The 14,610-nt window shown below is 43.4% G+C and overlaps 1 protein-coding gene across 1 annotated transcript in view; it reads right to left on the bottom strand.

Annotated features, from left to right (window-relative positions):
* SLIT1 (slit guidance ligand 1) overlaps positions 1-14,610 on the bottom strand; it is a 584,144-nt gene that overhangs the window by 115,796 nt on the left and 453,738 nt on the right. Inside the window, exon 20 of the mRNA XM_030202872.1 lies at positions 13,458-13,624. Coding sequence (XP_030058732.1) covers positions 13,458-13,624 — 167 coding nt within the window. The remainder of the gene's footprint in view (positions 1-13,457; positions 13,625-14,610) is intronic.

Raw genomic sequence — 14,610 nt, forward strand, 5'->3', positions numbered from 1 at the left:
CACTGGCTCCCAATCAAAGAACGTATTGCTTTCAAAATCTGCACCCTGGTTCATGAAATTATCTACGTCGAAGCCCCGGGATACATGACAGACCTCATAGACCTACCAACCAGAAACACAACAGGATCAACACGAACATACCTAAATCTCCACTACCCAAGCTGCAAAGGACTCAAATACAAATCAACCTATACATCCAGCTTTTCCTATATAAGCACACAACTATAGAACGCATTACCAAAAGCCGTGAAAACAATTTATGATTATCTAAACTTCCGGAAATCATTAAAAACTAACCTGTTCAAAAAGGCATACCCTACCGAATCAACTTAAATGCCTGTACCCTGCAACACAACGAAACCAAAGCTCGTAATGAACATAAAATAACTCTTCCTCTCTACGATTCCCTAATGTGTCTGTACACATGAACCTTATTCTACCACAACATTACTGTATTTGTTCATACAGGAACTGGCGAACGCCTTTACGGTACTATGTAAGCCACATTGAGCCTGCAAATAGGTGGGAAAATGTGGGATACAAATGTAACAAATAAATAAATAAATAAATAAATAAATAAAATGCCAACCAAAGTAGGCATTTCCTCTGCATAAAGCTTAAAATGCTATATAATCTTGAAACCTGCTCAAATTGTGTGTACTAGAATATACCTATGAGATGGGTTGCATTTATAGGTCAGTTTGCATGGCAAGTTAAGGGCTAGATCCTATATATCATGCCTAAAATATCGGTGCCAAAATGAAAAACGCCTAAACATATTTTATAAAGTACGTCTTAATTGAGGCGTACTTTGTAGAATAAGCCTAAATTTCCATGTGGTTTATAGAATACGCTGAGCACCCATCTGCATGACTAAATTTAGTCACGGGAAGTTACACTAAATAGAACCCGATACCTAAATTAGGTGTGGGCTGGATGAACTCCGTAACAATGCACATAGATATCAGAAATGCCCATGATCCGCCCATACCATGCCCACGCCCCCGCCCCCTTTTCAACTGTGTGCCTTAGAATTTACACGCCTCACGTTACAAAATATGCTTACAAAGTTGTGCACGTAAATTCGAACTAATGCCAATTAGTGTCAAGAAGTGCTTGTGAATTGGCAATTATCAGCGCTGATTGGCTTGTTAACTCATTAAATTGCGCACACAAATATAGAATATGACTGGATTTGCATGCACAACTTAATCTGCGGGTATATGGGTATAAAGGGGCTGACATTCAAAGAGGGATACGCAGCAGCCCTCATATGTCCTCTGAGTGCCTTGGCACTATCTGGACAGTGCAGGGCGGTCCATGGGCAGAGCAGAGGTTATCTGGTTAGTAGGTATATTCAGGTAGCAAGCAAAAAGACTGTCCTAACTTTATCTGATTGAATATTGCCATTAACTAGTCAATGCTGAAAATGAATACAGGTGCCAAATATCTGGTGTTATTTTAACTGTGATGGCCTGCATTTTAAAAAATGATGACTGACACAGGCTAAATATTGGACCCAATGTATATTTTACATGCATTAATCTTCTGAAATTTGCCCTTTGTCAATGTGTCCACAGTGTACGTACTTTCAGCCACAGTAAAAGCAGGCTCTCCTGGGGTGGGTTAGATCGGGAGGGGGAGGGGGTGGAAAGTAAAGTAAACACAAAGGGCTGATATTCAGCCAGCGGTGATCAGCATTTTGCTGATCGCTGCCAGCACTAAACCCAGAAATTCAATGCCGTGCTAAGTCTGGGCACCGGTATTGAATTTCTGGGTGTTCAGAGCTAGCTAACACACAGCCGGTTAAGTGCAATATTAAGCACATAATCAGCTATGGGCTACTGCAAAAAGATAGGTCTGACTTTTATGCGGTCCTGTTTCTGTAGTTAACCTCTGAATATCAGCACTTAGCTGGCCAAATGATGACTCCACCCATGCGACGCCCCAAAATAGCCAGTTTAGCGTTCGGTGCTAACCGTTATTTTCAGCAGTGCTAACCAGTTAAGTGCCACTGAAAATTAATGGTTCAGGTCAACAAAATAATTAACTGTTTTTTTTTCAGACAATGATAGCTGTGTACTATAAGATCTTTATTTCTGGGAGATCACTATTTGATATTAGTTCACGCCAGTGGTATGCTGGTAAATTTTTAACAACAGGCTCTCTTCCTGGTCCACCTCGGCGCCCCCCCGGTCCACCGGCGCCCCCCCATCCACCTCTGCACCCCCCCATCCACCACTGCGCCCCCCACCCACCTCTGCTCCCCCCCCAAAAAATTGCAGAGCTGGCTATACCCCGGTGGGGGGGGGGGGGGGGGGGGGGGCGCGGCCAACACATTACTCTCTCCAGGAAAAAAAAATTAAATGATCCCAGGTTCCAATCTAATTCATGTTTAATATGGGATAAAATGCCATAAATAAGTAAATAAATATAAACTTTTAACGTTCAGCACCTGATTCTCAAAGTGGACATATTCCAAACACTATAATGAAAATAAAATTATTTTTTTTCTACCTTTGTTGTTTGGTGACTTTGTTTCTCTGATCATGCTGGTCCAGTATCTGATACTGCTGCTCTCTATCTGTTCCCTTGACTCCATTTCCAAGGCTTCCTTTCCATTTATTTCTTTTCTTTCCTCCTTTCTTCTTCATTTCTGGTCCTCCGCATACTTGACTGTACAGTGGATCCAGCTTCTGCCTATTTTCTCCATCCATGTGCAGGTTCTCTCCTCACTTCCTTTTCCCCCATCTAATCTCCTTCCTCTATCTTCCCTCCATGTCTAGCATTTCTTCTCTCTCCCTTCCCTCCCCTCCATCCATGTCCAGAATTTCTCTTGCTCTCCCCTCCATCCATGTCCTAAAACTCTCCTCTCTCCCCTGCCCCTCTCTATCCATCCATACTCAGCAATTCTCTTCTCTCCCCTGCCCCCCTCAACCCACCCATGCCCAGCAAGTCTCTCCCCTGCCCCCCTCTACCCACCCATGCTCAGCAAGTCTCTCCCCTGCCCCCCTCAACCCACCCATGCCCAGCAAGTCTCTCCCCTGCCCCCCTCTACCCACCCATGCCCAGCAAGTCTCTCCCCTGCCCCCCTCTACACACCCATGCCCAGCAAGTCTCTCCCCTGCCCCCCTCTACCCACCCATGCTCAGCAAGTCTCTCCCCTGGCCCCCTCTACCCACCCATGCCCAGCAAGTCTCTCCCCTGCCCCCCTCTACCCACCCATGCTCAGCAAGTCTCTCCCCTGCCCCCCTCTACCCATCCAGCGATTCTCCTCCCTCCCCTGCCGCTCCGAAGCATGTCCAACGATGTCCTTCGCCCCCACCCTCCCCTGCGTCTTTTTTTAATTACCTCCGTCGAAGCGCGCGCCATTTAAAGCCCTCCTGCGTGCTGGCTGTCTCCAGGCTTCCCCTGCTTGCATCGGATGATGTTCGTGCCTTAGTCTCGCGAATAAAGGAAATGATGTCAGAATGAAGGCGGGACTAAGGCACGAACATCATCCGAAGCAAGCAGGGGAAGCCTGGAGACGGCCAGCACGCAGGAGGGCTTTAAATGGCGCATGCTTCGACGGAGGTAATTTAAAAAAGACGGAGGGGAGCGGGAGGGCGAAGGACATGGTTGGATATGCTTCAGAGCGGCAGGGGAGGTAAGCATGGCCTGTGATGGCGCCCTCATGCCATGCTTACCTCCCGCAATGGAGCCGGCTCGCCCCCAACAACAACCGGCTCGCAAGAGCTGTCAAAATTTAACAAGCGGCTCTTGCGAGCCGGTGCGAGCCGGCTCCAGCACACCACTGGTTCAGGCTCTAATTCTTTCTCATTTGGATTACTGCAATGGTTTATACTCATACAAATTAGTCATAAATCTTCAGACACTGCAAAACAAGGCAGCTCACATGATTTTTCGATGATATAAAACAGAGTCACTCCATTATTGAGTCAACTTCACTGGCTCCCTGTACAAGCACAAATTCATTTTAAATTGGATTGTACTATTTTTAAATGTTTGAAGGAGTTGGTCCTGAATGTATGAATCGAGTGCTCTCTTACCATACCCATGTTAAATCTTTAAGATTTCAGTCAGCACATGTGATTCACTTTCTTTCAACAATACCTCGAGATATTTAAAAATTCTTTTGGTTTTTAAGCTGTTCAGTGTTGGAATTCTCTTCCAATAGAAATCCGAAGTCTTAATTCTTATGTTCTTTTTAGACATTCATTTGACATTCTATTTCAGAAATATCTTTGTTGACAAGATTATGTTTTTGGTATTTTTTTAATGTACTCTCTTTGATTTGCAGCATATGATTATTGTTACTATCTGCTTTATCTTGTGGGATTTCACAGAATATAAATTCTAGATTAGATTACATTCCTCTCCATCATGAATTTGGACATTTCCCCTTGAACTCCTTGTTTCGGGGGATTTTCTAATAGACTCAAAGAATCCTTTAAATCTTTAGGGTAATCCTAGACAATCATCTATCTTTTGATCTACAGATTTCTAGTATGATAAAAAAAATCCATCTATACTGTATGATTTCTTTGTCCTGTCTATTCTACCTTTGACGTCCTGTCACACCACACATTTGGCTCATATGTTCATAATTAGCCAATTAGATTACGGCAATTTGCTTTATCAGGGTCTTAAATCATCACAAATCAAATGTTTGCAATTGATACAGAATACCACAGTCAGAATGCTATTGTAAGTGCTGTTGAGTCAGTGTTGAATCATGATGACCCTCTGGATATTTGCCTTGAACTGTGTTCAGTCTTCAATCAAACAGCAAATCATTGTTAGAGTGACATCCGTAGCTGTTACAGTATTTATCCATTGAATTTCTGTTATTTATCCATTGAATTGCTGTTCTTCCTCCTTTGTGCTTACCTTCAATTTTGCCAAACATGATGTCTCTCTCTAATGATCTTTCTCTTCACATTTATAAATTTCTAAACAGGCCTGAAAACCAATTTGTTTTCTCTAGCTTTTAACTGACCTATGGCTTGTGATGTCAGAGACATCTGTAACGTGGAGGGGGATAATCGAACGGGGGCGCCCATCTCTAAGGGCTGCCTCGTAAAGGGGCAGGGCAACCCGTATTATTGAAACAAGATGGACGTCCATCTTTCGTTTCGATAATACAGTCGGGGACGCCCAAATCATGAAATTTAGGTCGACCTTTAGAATTCTAAAATGGTCGCTGATTAACGGACTGCAGAAGCCGTTGGCTCCAGCTACCATCGCGGAGTAAACCCAGATTTGGGCTGTGGTTTGGCCTGATTTTGTTTGTGCCGGCTTCCTTGAGTACCGTGGTGATCAGACTCTCTTCTTGTTAACTTTGTTCCGGTCCGAGGTCTCCGAGAGAGCGGCTGTCCGTCGTTGCTTCATCGCCGGCGTGTCTGAGAGCTAGCTGGGGGCCCAATTGCATTGACAGTGCGGTTGTAGGTGCCGGGGAGCGGGATCCGGTTTGGCACAATGCAGGGAGCCTGCTTGACTGTTGATCCGCACTCCTCTGGCGCCCATATGCCCCGATTTTTCACCAGCCTTTTCAACGGGTCACTGGTGTCTCCCGCGCTGTGGGTCCTCTTTCGGTGTGCTCCGCCAGTAACAATTTTCGCTCTGCTCAGCCTCCAGGTTGTCATCTATGCTGCTTGTTCCTGGCATCTGTCACTATGAGTCAACACCTTCTCGGCTTTGCTGCTGGACCGGGGTGGTCGTCCTCGGCGTTGTTGGTGGTGGTCGTCGGCGATGTTGGCTGCTGGTCATCTGCGGCTGCTTTGTGCTTGGAGAGTGCTACACGTTGAAGGGGCCATGATTCCTCTTGGATCGCCGATTCCAGTCATTGGCTATTACCTGCCTTAATGTGTCTCAGCGAGCCAAGATCTGATTCTGGACTTTTTACTCTTTACTTTCTCGTCTTTTTGCTTTCTTTTCCCTGCCTGCTTATTTGTTTAAATACTGTATTTATATTCCCTTCCCCTCCCTTCTGCCCTCTCTACTGTCATTGTAATTGCTTTCATTAGCTCATTGTAAGCCGCTCTGGTAACTCTATTGGTTCAAACCCTAAACGTCTCTTTGCCACGCTTAACTCTCTCCTCAAAGTGCCTTCTCCTCCAACTCCCCCTTCACTTTCTCCCCAGACTTTGGCTGATTATTTTCACAATAAGGTTCACAAGATAAAACTTGAATTCACAACCAGCTCTCCTCCACCCCTTCTTCCCTTAGTCTACTCTCCCAACTCTCTTACCCCTACCTCTTTTTCTTCCTTTTCCGAAATCACTGAAGAAGAAACTTTACTTCTTCTTCAATCCTCAAAACTAACCACCTGCTCCTCTGACCCTATTCTCACTCACCTACTCAACACTATCTCTCCTGCTGTCACTCCTTTCATCTGTCATATCCTCAATCTGTCACTTTCCACTGTGACTGTCCCTGATGCCTTTAAGCATGCCGTAGTCACCCCACTCCTCAAAAAACCTTCTCTGGATCCTACCTCTCCTTCCAACTATCACCCCATCTCCCTCCTTCCTTTCTTATCCAAGTTACTAGAGCGTGCTGTCCACCATCGCTGCCTCGACTTTCTTTCTTCTCAACCTATTCTTGATCCACTCCAATCTGGCTTTCGTCCCCTTCATTCAACTGAAACAGCACTTACTAAAGTCTCCAATGATCTATTCCTGGCTAAATCCAAAGGGCTCTATTCTATCCTCCTCCTTCTTGATCTTTCTGCTGCCTTTGATACTGTTGATCACAGCCTACTCCTTGACATGCTGTCCTCACTTGGATTTCAGAAATCAGCTCTCTCCTGGTTCTCTTCTTATCTCTCACAGCGTACTTTTAGTGTATACTCTGGTGGTTCCTCCTCTTCCTCTATCCCGCTGTCAGTGAGTGTACCTCAATGATCTGTTCTAGGACCTCTCCTTTGGTGGAAGTATAGATGGGAGTATAGACGGAGATCTATACTTCCTCCCTTGGTGCTTTGATCTCATCACATGGCTTTCAATATCACCTTTACGCTGATGACTCCCAGATCTACCTCGCCACACCAGTAATCTCGGCAGAAATCCAGTCCAAGGTATCTGCCTGCCTCTCTGACATTGCTACCTGGATGTTTCACCGCCACCTGAAATGCAATATGTCCAAAACTGAACTCCTTATCTTCCCTCCTAAACCAACCTCTCCCCTTCCCCCATTCTCTATTTCTGTCGACAACACGCTCGTTCTTCCTGTCTCGTCTGCTCACAACCTTGGGGTCATCTTCGACTCCTCCCTCTCCTTCTCTGCTCATATTCAACAGATTGCTAAAACCTGTCGTTTCTTCCTTTATAACATCGCCAGAATTTGCCCTTTCCTTTCTGAACACACTATGAGAACCCTCATCCACACTCTCATCACCTCTCGCTTAGACTACTGCAACTTGCTTCTCTCAGGTCTTCCACTCAGCCATCTCTCTCCTCTTCAATCTGTTCAAAACTCTGCCGCACGAATATTTTGCCAAAGTCATTATGCCCATATCAGCCCTCTCCTGAAATCACCTCACTGGCTCCCTATCCGTTTCCGTATACAATTCAAGCTCCTCTTGTTGACCTATAAGTGCATTCACTCTGCAGCCCCTCACTACCTCTCCACCCTCATCTCTCCCTACACTCCTTCCCTAGAACTCCGTTCACTAGGCAAATCTCTCCTAATTGCACCCTTCTCCTCCATTGCTAACTCCAGACTCCGCTCCTTCAATCTCGCCTCACCTTATGCCTGGAATAGGCTTCCTAAGCCATTACGTCTAGCTCCATCCCTGGCTGCCTTCAAATCCGGGCTAAAGCCCTACCTGTTTGATGTTGCTTTCGACTCCTGACTTGTAACTTTTATCTTATCCTTATGTGTCCTTCTGTCTGTCCTTCCCTTATCCTTTTTGGTCCTGTCTGTTTGTCCTGATTTAGATTGTAAGCTCTTTTGAGCAGGGACTGTCTTCTTCATGTTCAATTGTAAAGCGCTGTGTACGACTGGTAGCGCTATAGAAGTGATTTATAGTAGTAAGCCGCTCTGGGGCTGCTTTATGTGGCAAAAAGCGGGGTATAAATGATCTAAATAAATAAATAAATAAAGTACTACCAGTGGATTAAGATAATTATAAGTTGAACAATCAGAAGGATATAATAGAGATGTTGACTTCAATGGTCAGCAAAAAACAATCATTATAACACTGAGAGAAGATTTCTGTTGTACAAAAGATGATTTTTATAAATGTCAACAAACAAATACATAAACATAATGTAAGTCAAAGTCTTGTCGTTTGAGCTTCCAAAGAAGACAGGTTTTATCTTCTCAAATAACAATCAATTTGTTCTTTGGGTAGTCCATGTTATACACAGTATTCTTCTCCAGCACCATAATTTGAAAGCATCAATTTTCTGTCTTGTTTCTTCACTGTCCATATGACATTATTGAAAACACATGACTTAGACAAATTGAATCTTGGTATGCCGAGATGCATCTCTACACATGAAGATCTTTTCTAAGTCCTTTATATCCGTTCTACCAAGAGTGATATGTTGGATTTCTTGACTGCTTGCTGTTTTACTAGTTACTAGTAATAGGTAATCTTATAATTATAAATCTCATAGATATAATACTCAAATGATAAGATTACCTATTACTAGATATGAGCTCCAATCTTCATATTTACTCTCATATGCTATATTGCCCTCTTTATTTGTGCTATAACCATAGACGTTTTTCAGTAATCATACAGTGAATCATTGAGTCTATCTGTGACAAAGACTTGTATCCTATATATTACTTTACAAATTAATTACATTTTTCATGTAATACCAAGCACATATATTTCTTTGAATATAATTATAACTATTCATCTGTGAGATGTACTGTGTCCTAATATGTCAAGTTATTCTGATTATTTTTGGTGTATATATATATTTTTTTAACAAATATTTGAGTATATACTTTGTTTATGTTAATTTATTTTAGATTGTTCATATGCATTCTTTACCTATGTCACAAACATATCTATGTTTATTTATGTGGTTGATTTTGATTTTTGTATTTTATTATCAGACCTCTGAGGCAGGCGCTGTTTAGCGCCGAAACACGGTCCCGCGTCGGGTCATTAATAAAGAAATTTATGTGTCCCAGTCTTGAAGGCCCAGTGTTGCTTTTTTTGTCTGTATACTTTTGTGTATGCTGTATTACCCTCTCTATTTGTGTGTTACAAATATCTGCAAATGATTACACTTACAGCTGGTTGCAAAGTTCTGATGGGAGAAATTTTCTATAAAGGCACAACAGGGTGGAATGTCTCATCCACTGGAAACTGTAAATAGTACAACATTGCTGTACTGAAAAAGCACTGGAATCATGACCCAAAGAGAGTTATGGAGAATGAAGAGGTTATGATCACTTGTGATATTCCCATTCAAACCGATAAAAAACTGGATGCATACAGAACAGACAGTGATGAAGGAGAAAAACACAAGATTAGTACTGATAATAGAGGTGTCCATATCAAGTGATTATTCTGTGAATCATATAGAGCGTATCAATTGGAGACCACAAAAATGTGGCAATTTACAATTTTACAATTACAATTTATACTTGTAATTGTAAAATTGTAAATTGCCACATTTTTGCAAGTTCTATCTTGCAAGTTCCCCCCCCCCCCCCCCCGCCAAAAAAAAAGAAAAGAGTTTATTGTAGTATACAATCTAAACGATACTGGGCAGCCCCAGGATTTACAGGTATCAAGTTAAAAAGAATAGCAACAAAGAATTTCAATACAAATCTGCATTACTTATAAATAAAAGATATGCTTTGAGAGCCTTTCTAAAAGGCAAATAATATCTGCTATATAAATAAAGGCAAAGAATTCCACCAGTGTGGGGATTGATAGGAGAACATTCCATTAAATATCTCTCTATATAAAAGGCAACGCCAACGTTCTATGAAGCCTCCAGCCGGAAGTGTGAAGGGGGTGAGATATCCGGTTTCCCTATGAGTGTCTGCCCCGCCCTCTCTGTAACACAGTCAGTGAAGGAAAACAGCAGAGCAAGAAATCAAATCGCTGGCTCTGTAACAGTGAAGGACTCAGAGGGGGGAGGGGAGAGAGGCCAGAGGGCAGGGACACACACACTCCCACATGCACACAGAAAAAACATTGCTAGCCCCCGTTTCATTTCCATCAGAAACGGGGCTTTTTTACTAGTAGTCTTATAAATTACCCCTTCTTGAGTTTGAAAATTGCAGTAACAAAGGCAACTTACTAGCTGAAGTCACAGTCCTATAAGATAAATTAATTAGTCAACTACATTGGTGAAAAGCCACAGAGGATTAAAAAAGTTATAGAACAGACCTTGAAAATAATTTGTGCTTTCACCAGAAACCAGTGAAGCTTCAACAATAAAGGGGAAGCAGATTTATATCTTGAAGAGCTAAGTATCAGACGTGCAGCCATATTTTGGAGTGTCTGTAATTTTTGCAAACGGCGCTCATTTAAACCCACATAGATTGAGTTACAATAATCATTAAAATGCACTAAAACGAGAGACTGGACTAGCAGTTTATAGACTGTGAAATTAAAACAAGATCTGATTCTTCTCAGCTTCCTTAGAATATAAAAACCCAGATTGTCAATAGTTTAATCTGAGGTTTAAACTTTAGATTCTCTTCAAAGATGACACCAAGAATCAAAGTTGTTTTTCTAATTGAAATTGGCTTCCCTTTGTCACTAAAGATGTTTCCAGAAATGTGAATTTCCTAACACCAAAAATTTGGTTTTATCAATGTTTAATTTTAACATAAAAGCAACTGCCCATGAAAGAAGAATTTCAAATCCTCCTTCAATAAGTCCAAAAATTGATGAAAGTGTTTTATCAAAAGGGAGAAAGATAGTCATCATCCATATAAAGAAAGAAATCCCGCTAATGCCAATTGAGTGGAGGAGTGGCCTAGTGGTTAGGGTGGTGGACTTTGGTCCTGGGGAACTGAGTTCAATTCCCACTTCAGGTACAGGCAGCTCCTTGTGACTCTGGGTAAGTCACTTAACCCTCCATTGCCCCATGTAAGCCGCATTGAGCCTGCCATGAGTGGGAAAACGTGGGGTACAAATGTAACAAAAAAAAAAAACCTGAGACATAAATAGATTGAATAATATGGGGGAAAGGGGTGAGCCCTGAGGGCTGCCACATTCTGGCATCCAGGAGCATGACAGGCTATTATTCCCCTTGTTTACTTGATATGATCTATCCTTCAAAAAAACATTAAACTACTTCCAGACTGGACCTCCTACCCCATAATGTGCTAGTAATTTCAACAATATCTCGTGATCAACAAGGTCGAATGCCGCCAACACGTCGAACTGCATTATTAAGATCCTTCGGCCCAAACTGATTGTTTCCTGTCATTTTGGGTGCCACGGGTTTGATTAAAAGGAATTTTCAAACACACCTTGATAGGTTGCCTATTACATTTTACTACATCATATAAACTCCAAAAGGAAGTTGTCTTTGGTATAATTGCTTTTAGGACCGAGATTCATTATTGTCATGGTGTGTAGAAAATCAAGCCATTTGAAAACATTGCACTCAATTATATTCCCTTTAAAACTCTTCCTCTTGAGCCCCCTGCTTAATCACAACAGAATGTGATGATCATTCCGTCATATATTATCATCCATTATGAAGTGACCAGACATACTTTATTCAGTGGGATAGTCCAAAACTTTGCAATTCATTACCCGATGACCTTAGGAAAGAATCCGCTTTGGAAAAAAAATGTAAAGTGTGCTAGGCCTTCAAACATTCTACTTTTGATCAGCTTTCAGTGACTGAATGATCTTGGTATCAGTGGCGTAGCCACAGGTGGGCCTGGGAGGGCTGGGGCCCACCCATTTAGGGCTCAGGCCTACTCAACAGCAGTACATGTTTAGCGGTAGCTGGTGGGGATCCCAAGCTCGGCCAGCTGAAGACTTCCCCTTGATGGTGATGAAAACGCTACTCTCCACGATACCGGCACCTGCGCATGCTCTGTTTTCAGTACATGCCTGCTGCAGACTGCCAAGGTGGAAAGAAGCATTTCCCCGCCAGCTGAGGTATTTTTTTTTGTGGTGGTTGGGACGGGGGAGGACACTTGGTGCCCACCCACTTCTTGCCTAGGCCCACCCAAAATCTGTTGTCTGGCTACGCCCCTGCTTGGTATGACAGGTTCTCAGCTAGTGTTGGCGGTAGCCCAAGCTACTGATGACAATTTTTTTAAGGGGGCACTAGTTTAACAGTGCTTCCATGTTACCCAGTTCCAGGAGGGAGATTTTAGGTCAGTCCTGGATTTCTGTCAGCTATCATCCTGATGAATTATGGGATCTTCAGCACTGATTTCAATGGGTAGAATCAGGGACTATAAATAATACACTGCTTTGGGATACGTTTAAAAGCAGGACTGGCCAAAAAGGTCTCCTTCCTGGACCCGGGTAATTTGGCAGCTCTGATTTAACAGGGCAAGTAGGCACCTCCTCCTTAGCCTCTTCAGAGGCAGGAACAGACCACACTCATTCCTGCCCTGTGTGCTGCTCCAATCCAAATAACTGGCAAGATGTCCTGGGGCAGCCTCACTGAGACTGCCGTGGGAAGTCCAGGCAACCATTTTCTGCTGGTTCCAATTGGAAAATGGCTACCGGGACTTCTGGAAGCAGTCATTTGGATTGGAGCAGTGCACAGGGCAGGAATGAGTGGGGTGCGTTCTTGCCCCCAAAAGAGGCCACTAGACCACAGAGGGCCACTTTGAGAGAGCAGCGGCACACGGCGGGAAGGGAGGATATAGGAGAGCAATCACGGGGTGGGGGAGGAGAGAGGTTTGGTTTCAGCCGAAAATGCACAGGCATTTTTGGCAGAAACCCAAATCTGGATTTTGGGTCATTTTCAGTGCCAAATCTGAAACTAAAACATAAATTTGGTCAGCCTCTACCAAATGACATACCCTTATTTTTCATTTTTCTTACATTTGTACCCCGCATTTTCCCACTCATAGCAGGTTCAATGCGGCTTACATATTATATACAGGTACTTATTTGTACCTGGGGCAATGGAGGGTTAAGTGACTTGCCCAGAGTCACAAGGAGCTGCCTGTGCCTGCAGTGCGAATCGAACCCAGTTCCCCAGGACCAAAGTCCACCACTCCAACCAGTAGGCCACTCCTCCACTCCACTTATGAGCTGATGCCCTCATATTTAAATGCCATACTACAAATATTTTTTCTTGAAACATCAGAATTTTTAAAAATGTAATAAAGCTCTCCTGAACATGCACTGTTAATGGATTTGTATCTCCTAGGGTAGGCTGTAACCATCATGAATGCAGCCACCACTCCTGGTAGCCCCACAGCAATACAAGTTTTGCCAAATATTATTTCTTAACCATCTCCTATTAAATGACTGGACGGCGGTGGGTTACCTTCCTCACACCTGAAGTCGGGGAAGGCAACATCTTGCAGTGGGATTTGTCTCAGGAAATCTGGGTTTTGGCAACGAGGGTTTCCAGTCACAATCTTTCTCTTCCTTAGCCAGTCTCCCAGCCAGGCAAGCTGGCAGTTACAGTTGAATGGGTTGGCCAACAGGTTCCTGCACAAATAAGGTAGAAAAGCATGGAGACACTTCCTGGAGGATGTAATGACGTCTTATGAAAATTAAGTGAATGAACTTTGAGGGAAACTCAAGCATAACAGTATTATCCTCAATCACTCTATCCATGGCTACAGTGTACTCACATTTCATAAAAAATAGACTCAGGGTCTCTTATGTATAGGCAATAGTTCCACAAAATGAGCTAATAGGATACCTTTCTGTATTTATTGTTCTAACCCAAAAAAATACAAAGCCCATACGCCAGGCCCCCTCCCTGCCCATCTTCAAATCTCTGCTTAAAGCCCACCTCTTCAATGTTGCCTTCGGCACCTAACCTCTACACCTCTGCCCAGGAAACCTAGACTGCCCAACTTGACATTTCGTTACTTAGATTGTAAGCTCCTTTGAGCAGGGACCATCCTTCTTTGTTTATTTTGTACAGTGCTGCGTAACCCTAGTAGCGCTCTAGAAATGTTAAGTAGTAGTAGTAGTATTTAGGGACCCTTTTACAAAGGCGCACCAAAACGTGGCCTGCAGTAGTGTGGGCACGTGTATTGGACATGTGCTGGACCATTTTTCCACCGAGTCTGGAAAAAAAAAAGGGGGGGGGTTGGGCCGAGAAATGGACGTGTGGCAAAGTGAAAACCAGCGTGTTTCTATTTATGGCCTGAGCCCTTAACGCCACCCACTGACTTAGCGGTAGGGGCTCCCATGTTACCCGCAAGGTAACCATCCAGCGTGCGCCAAATGACAATTATCACCGGGAATGCCCCTGAGGTAGAAAATAAAGAATTATTTTCTACTGCGTGTTTTCGGCACACACCAAATTTGGAATTACCACTTGGGGCAGACAGTAGCCAGGCGGTAATGCCAATTTGGTATGCGCTGGACGCGCATAGGCCCTTGCACACAGGGACGTATGTCGGGCACGCATAAGCGTTTATGCAGCTTAGTAAAAGGACCCCATAAATGGCCAACCCGAT

Source organism: Microcaecilia unicolor, chromosome 5 (assembly GCF_901765095.1).
Source record: "Microcaecilia unicolor chromosome 5, aMicUni1.1, whole genome shotgun sequence".
NCBI classification, from domain to species: domain Eukaryota; kingdom Metazoa; phylum Chordata; class Amphibia; order Gymnophiona; family Siphonopidae; genus Microcaecilia; species Microcaecilia unicolor.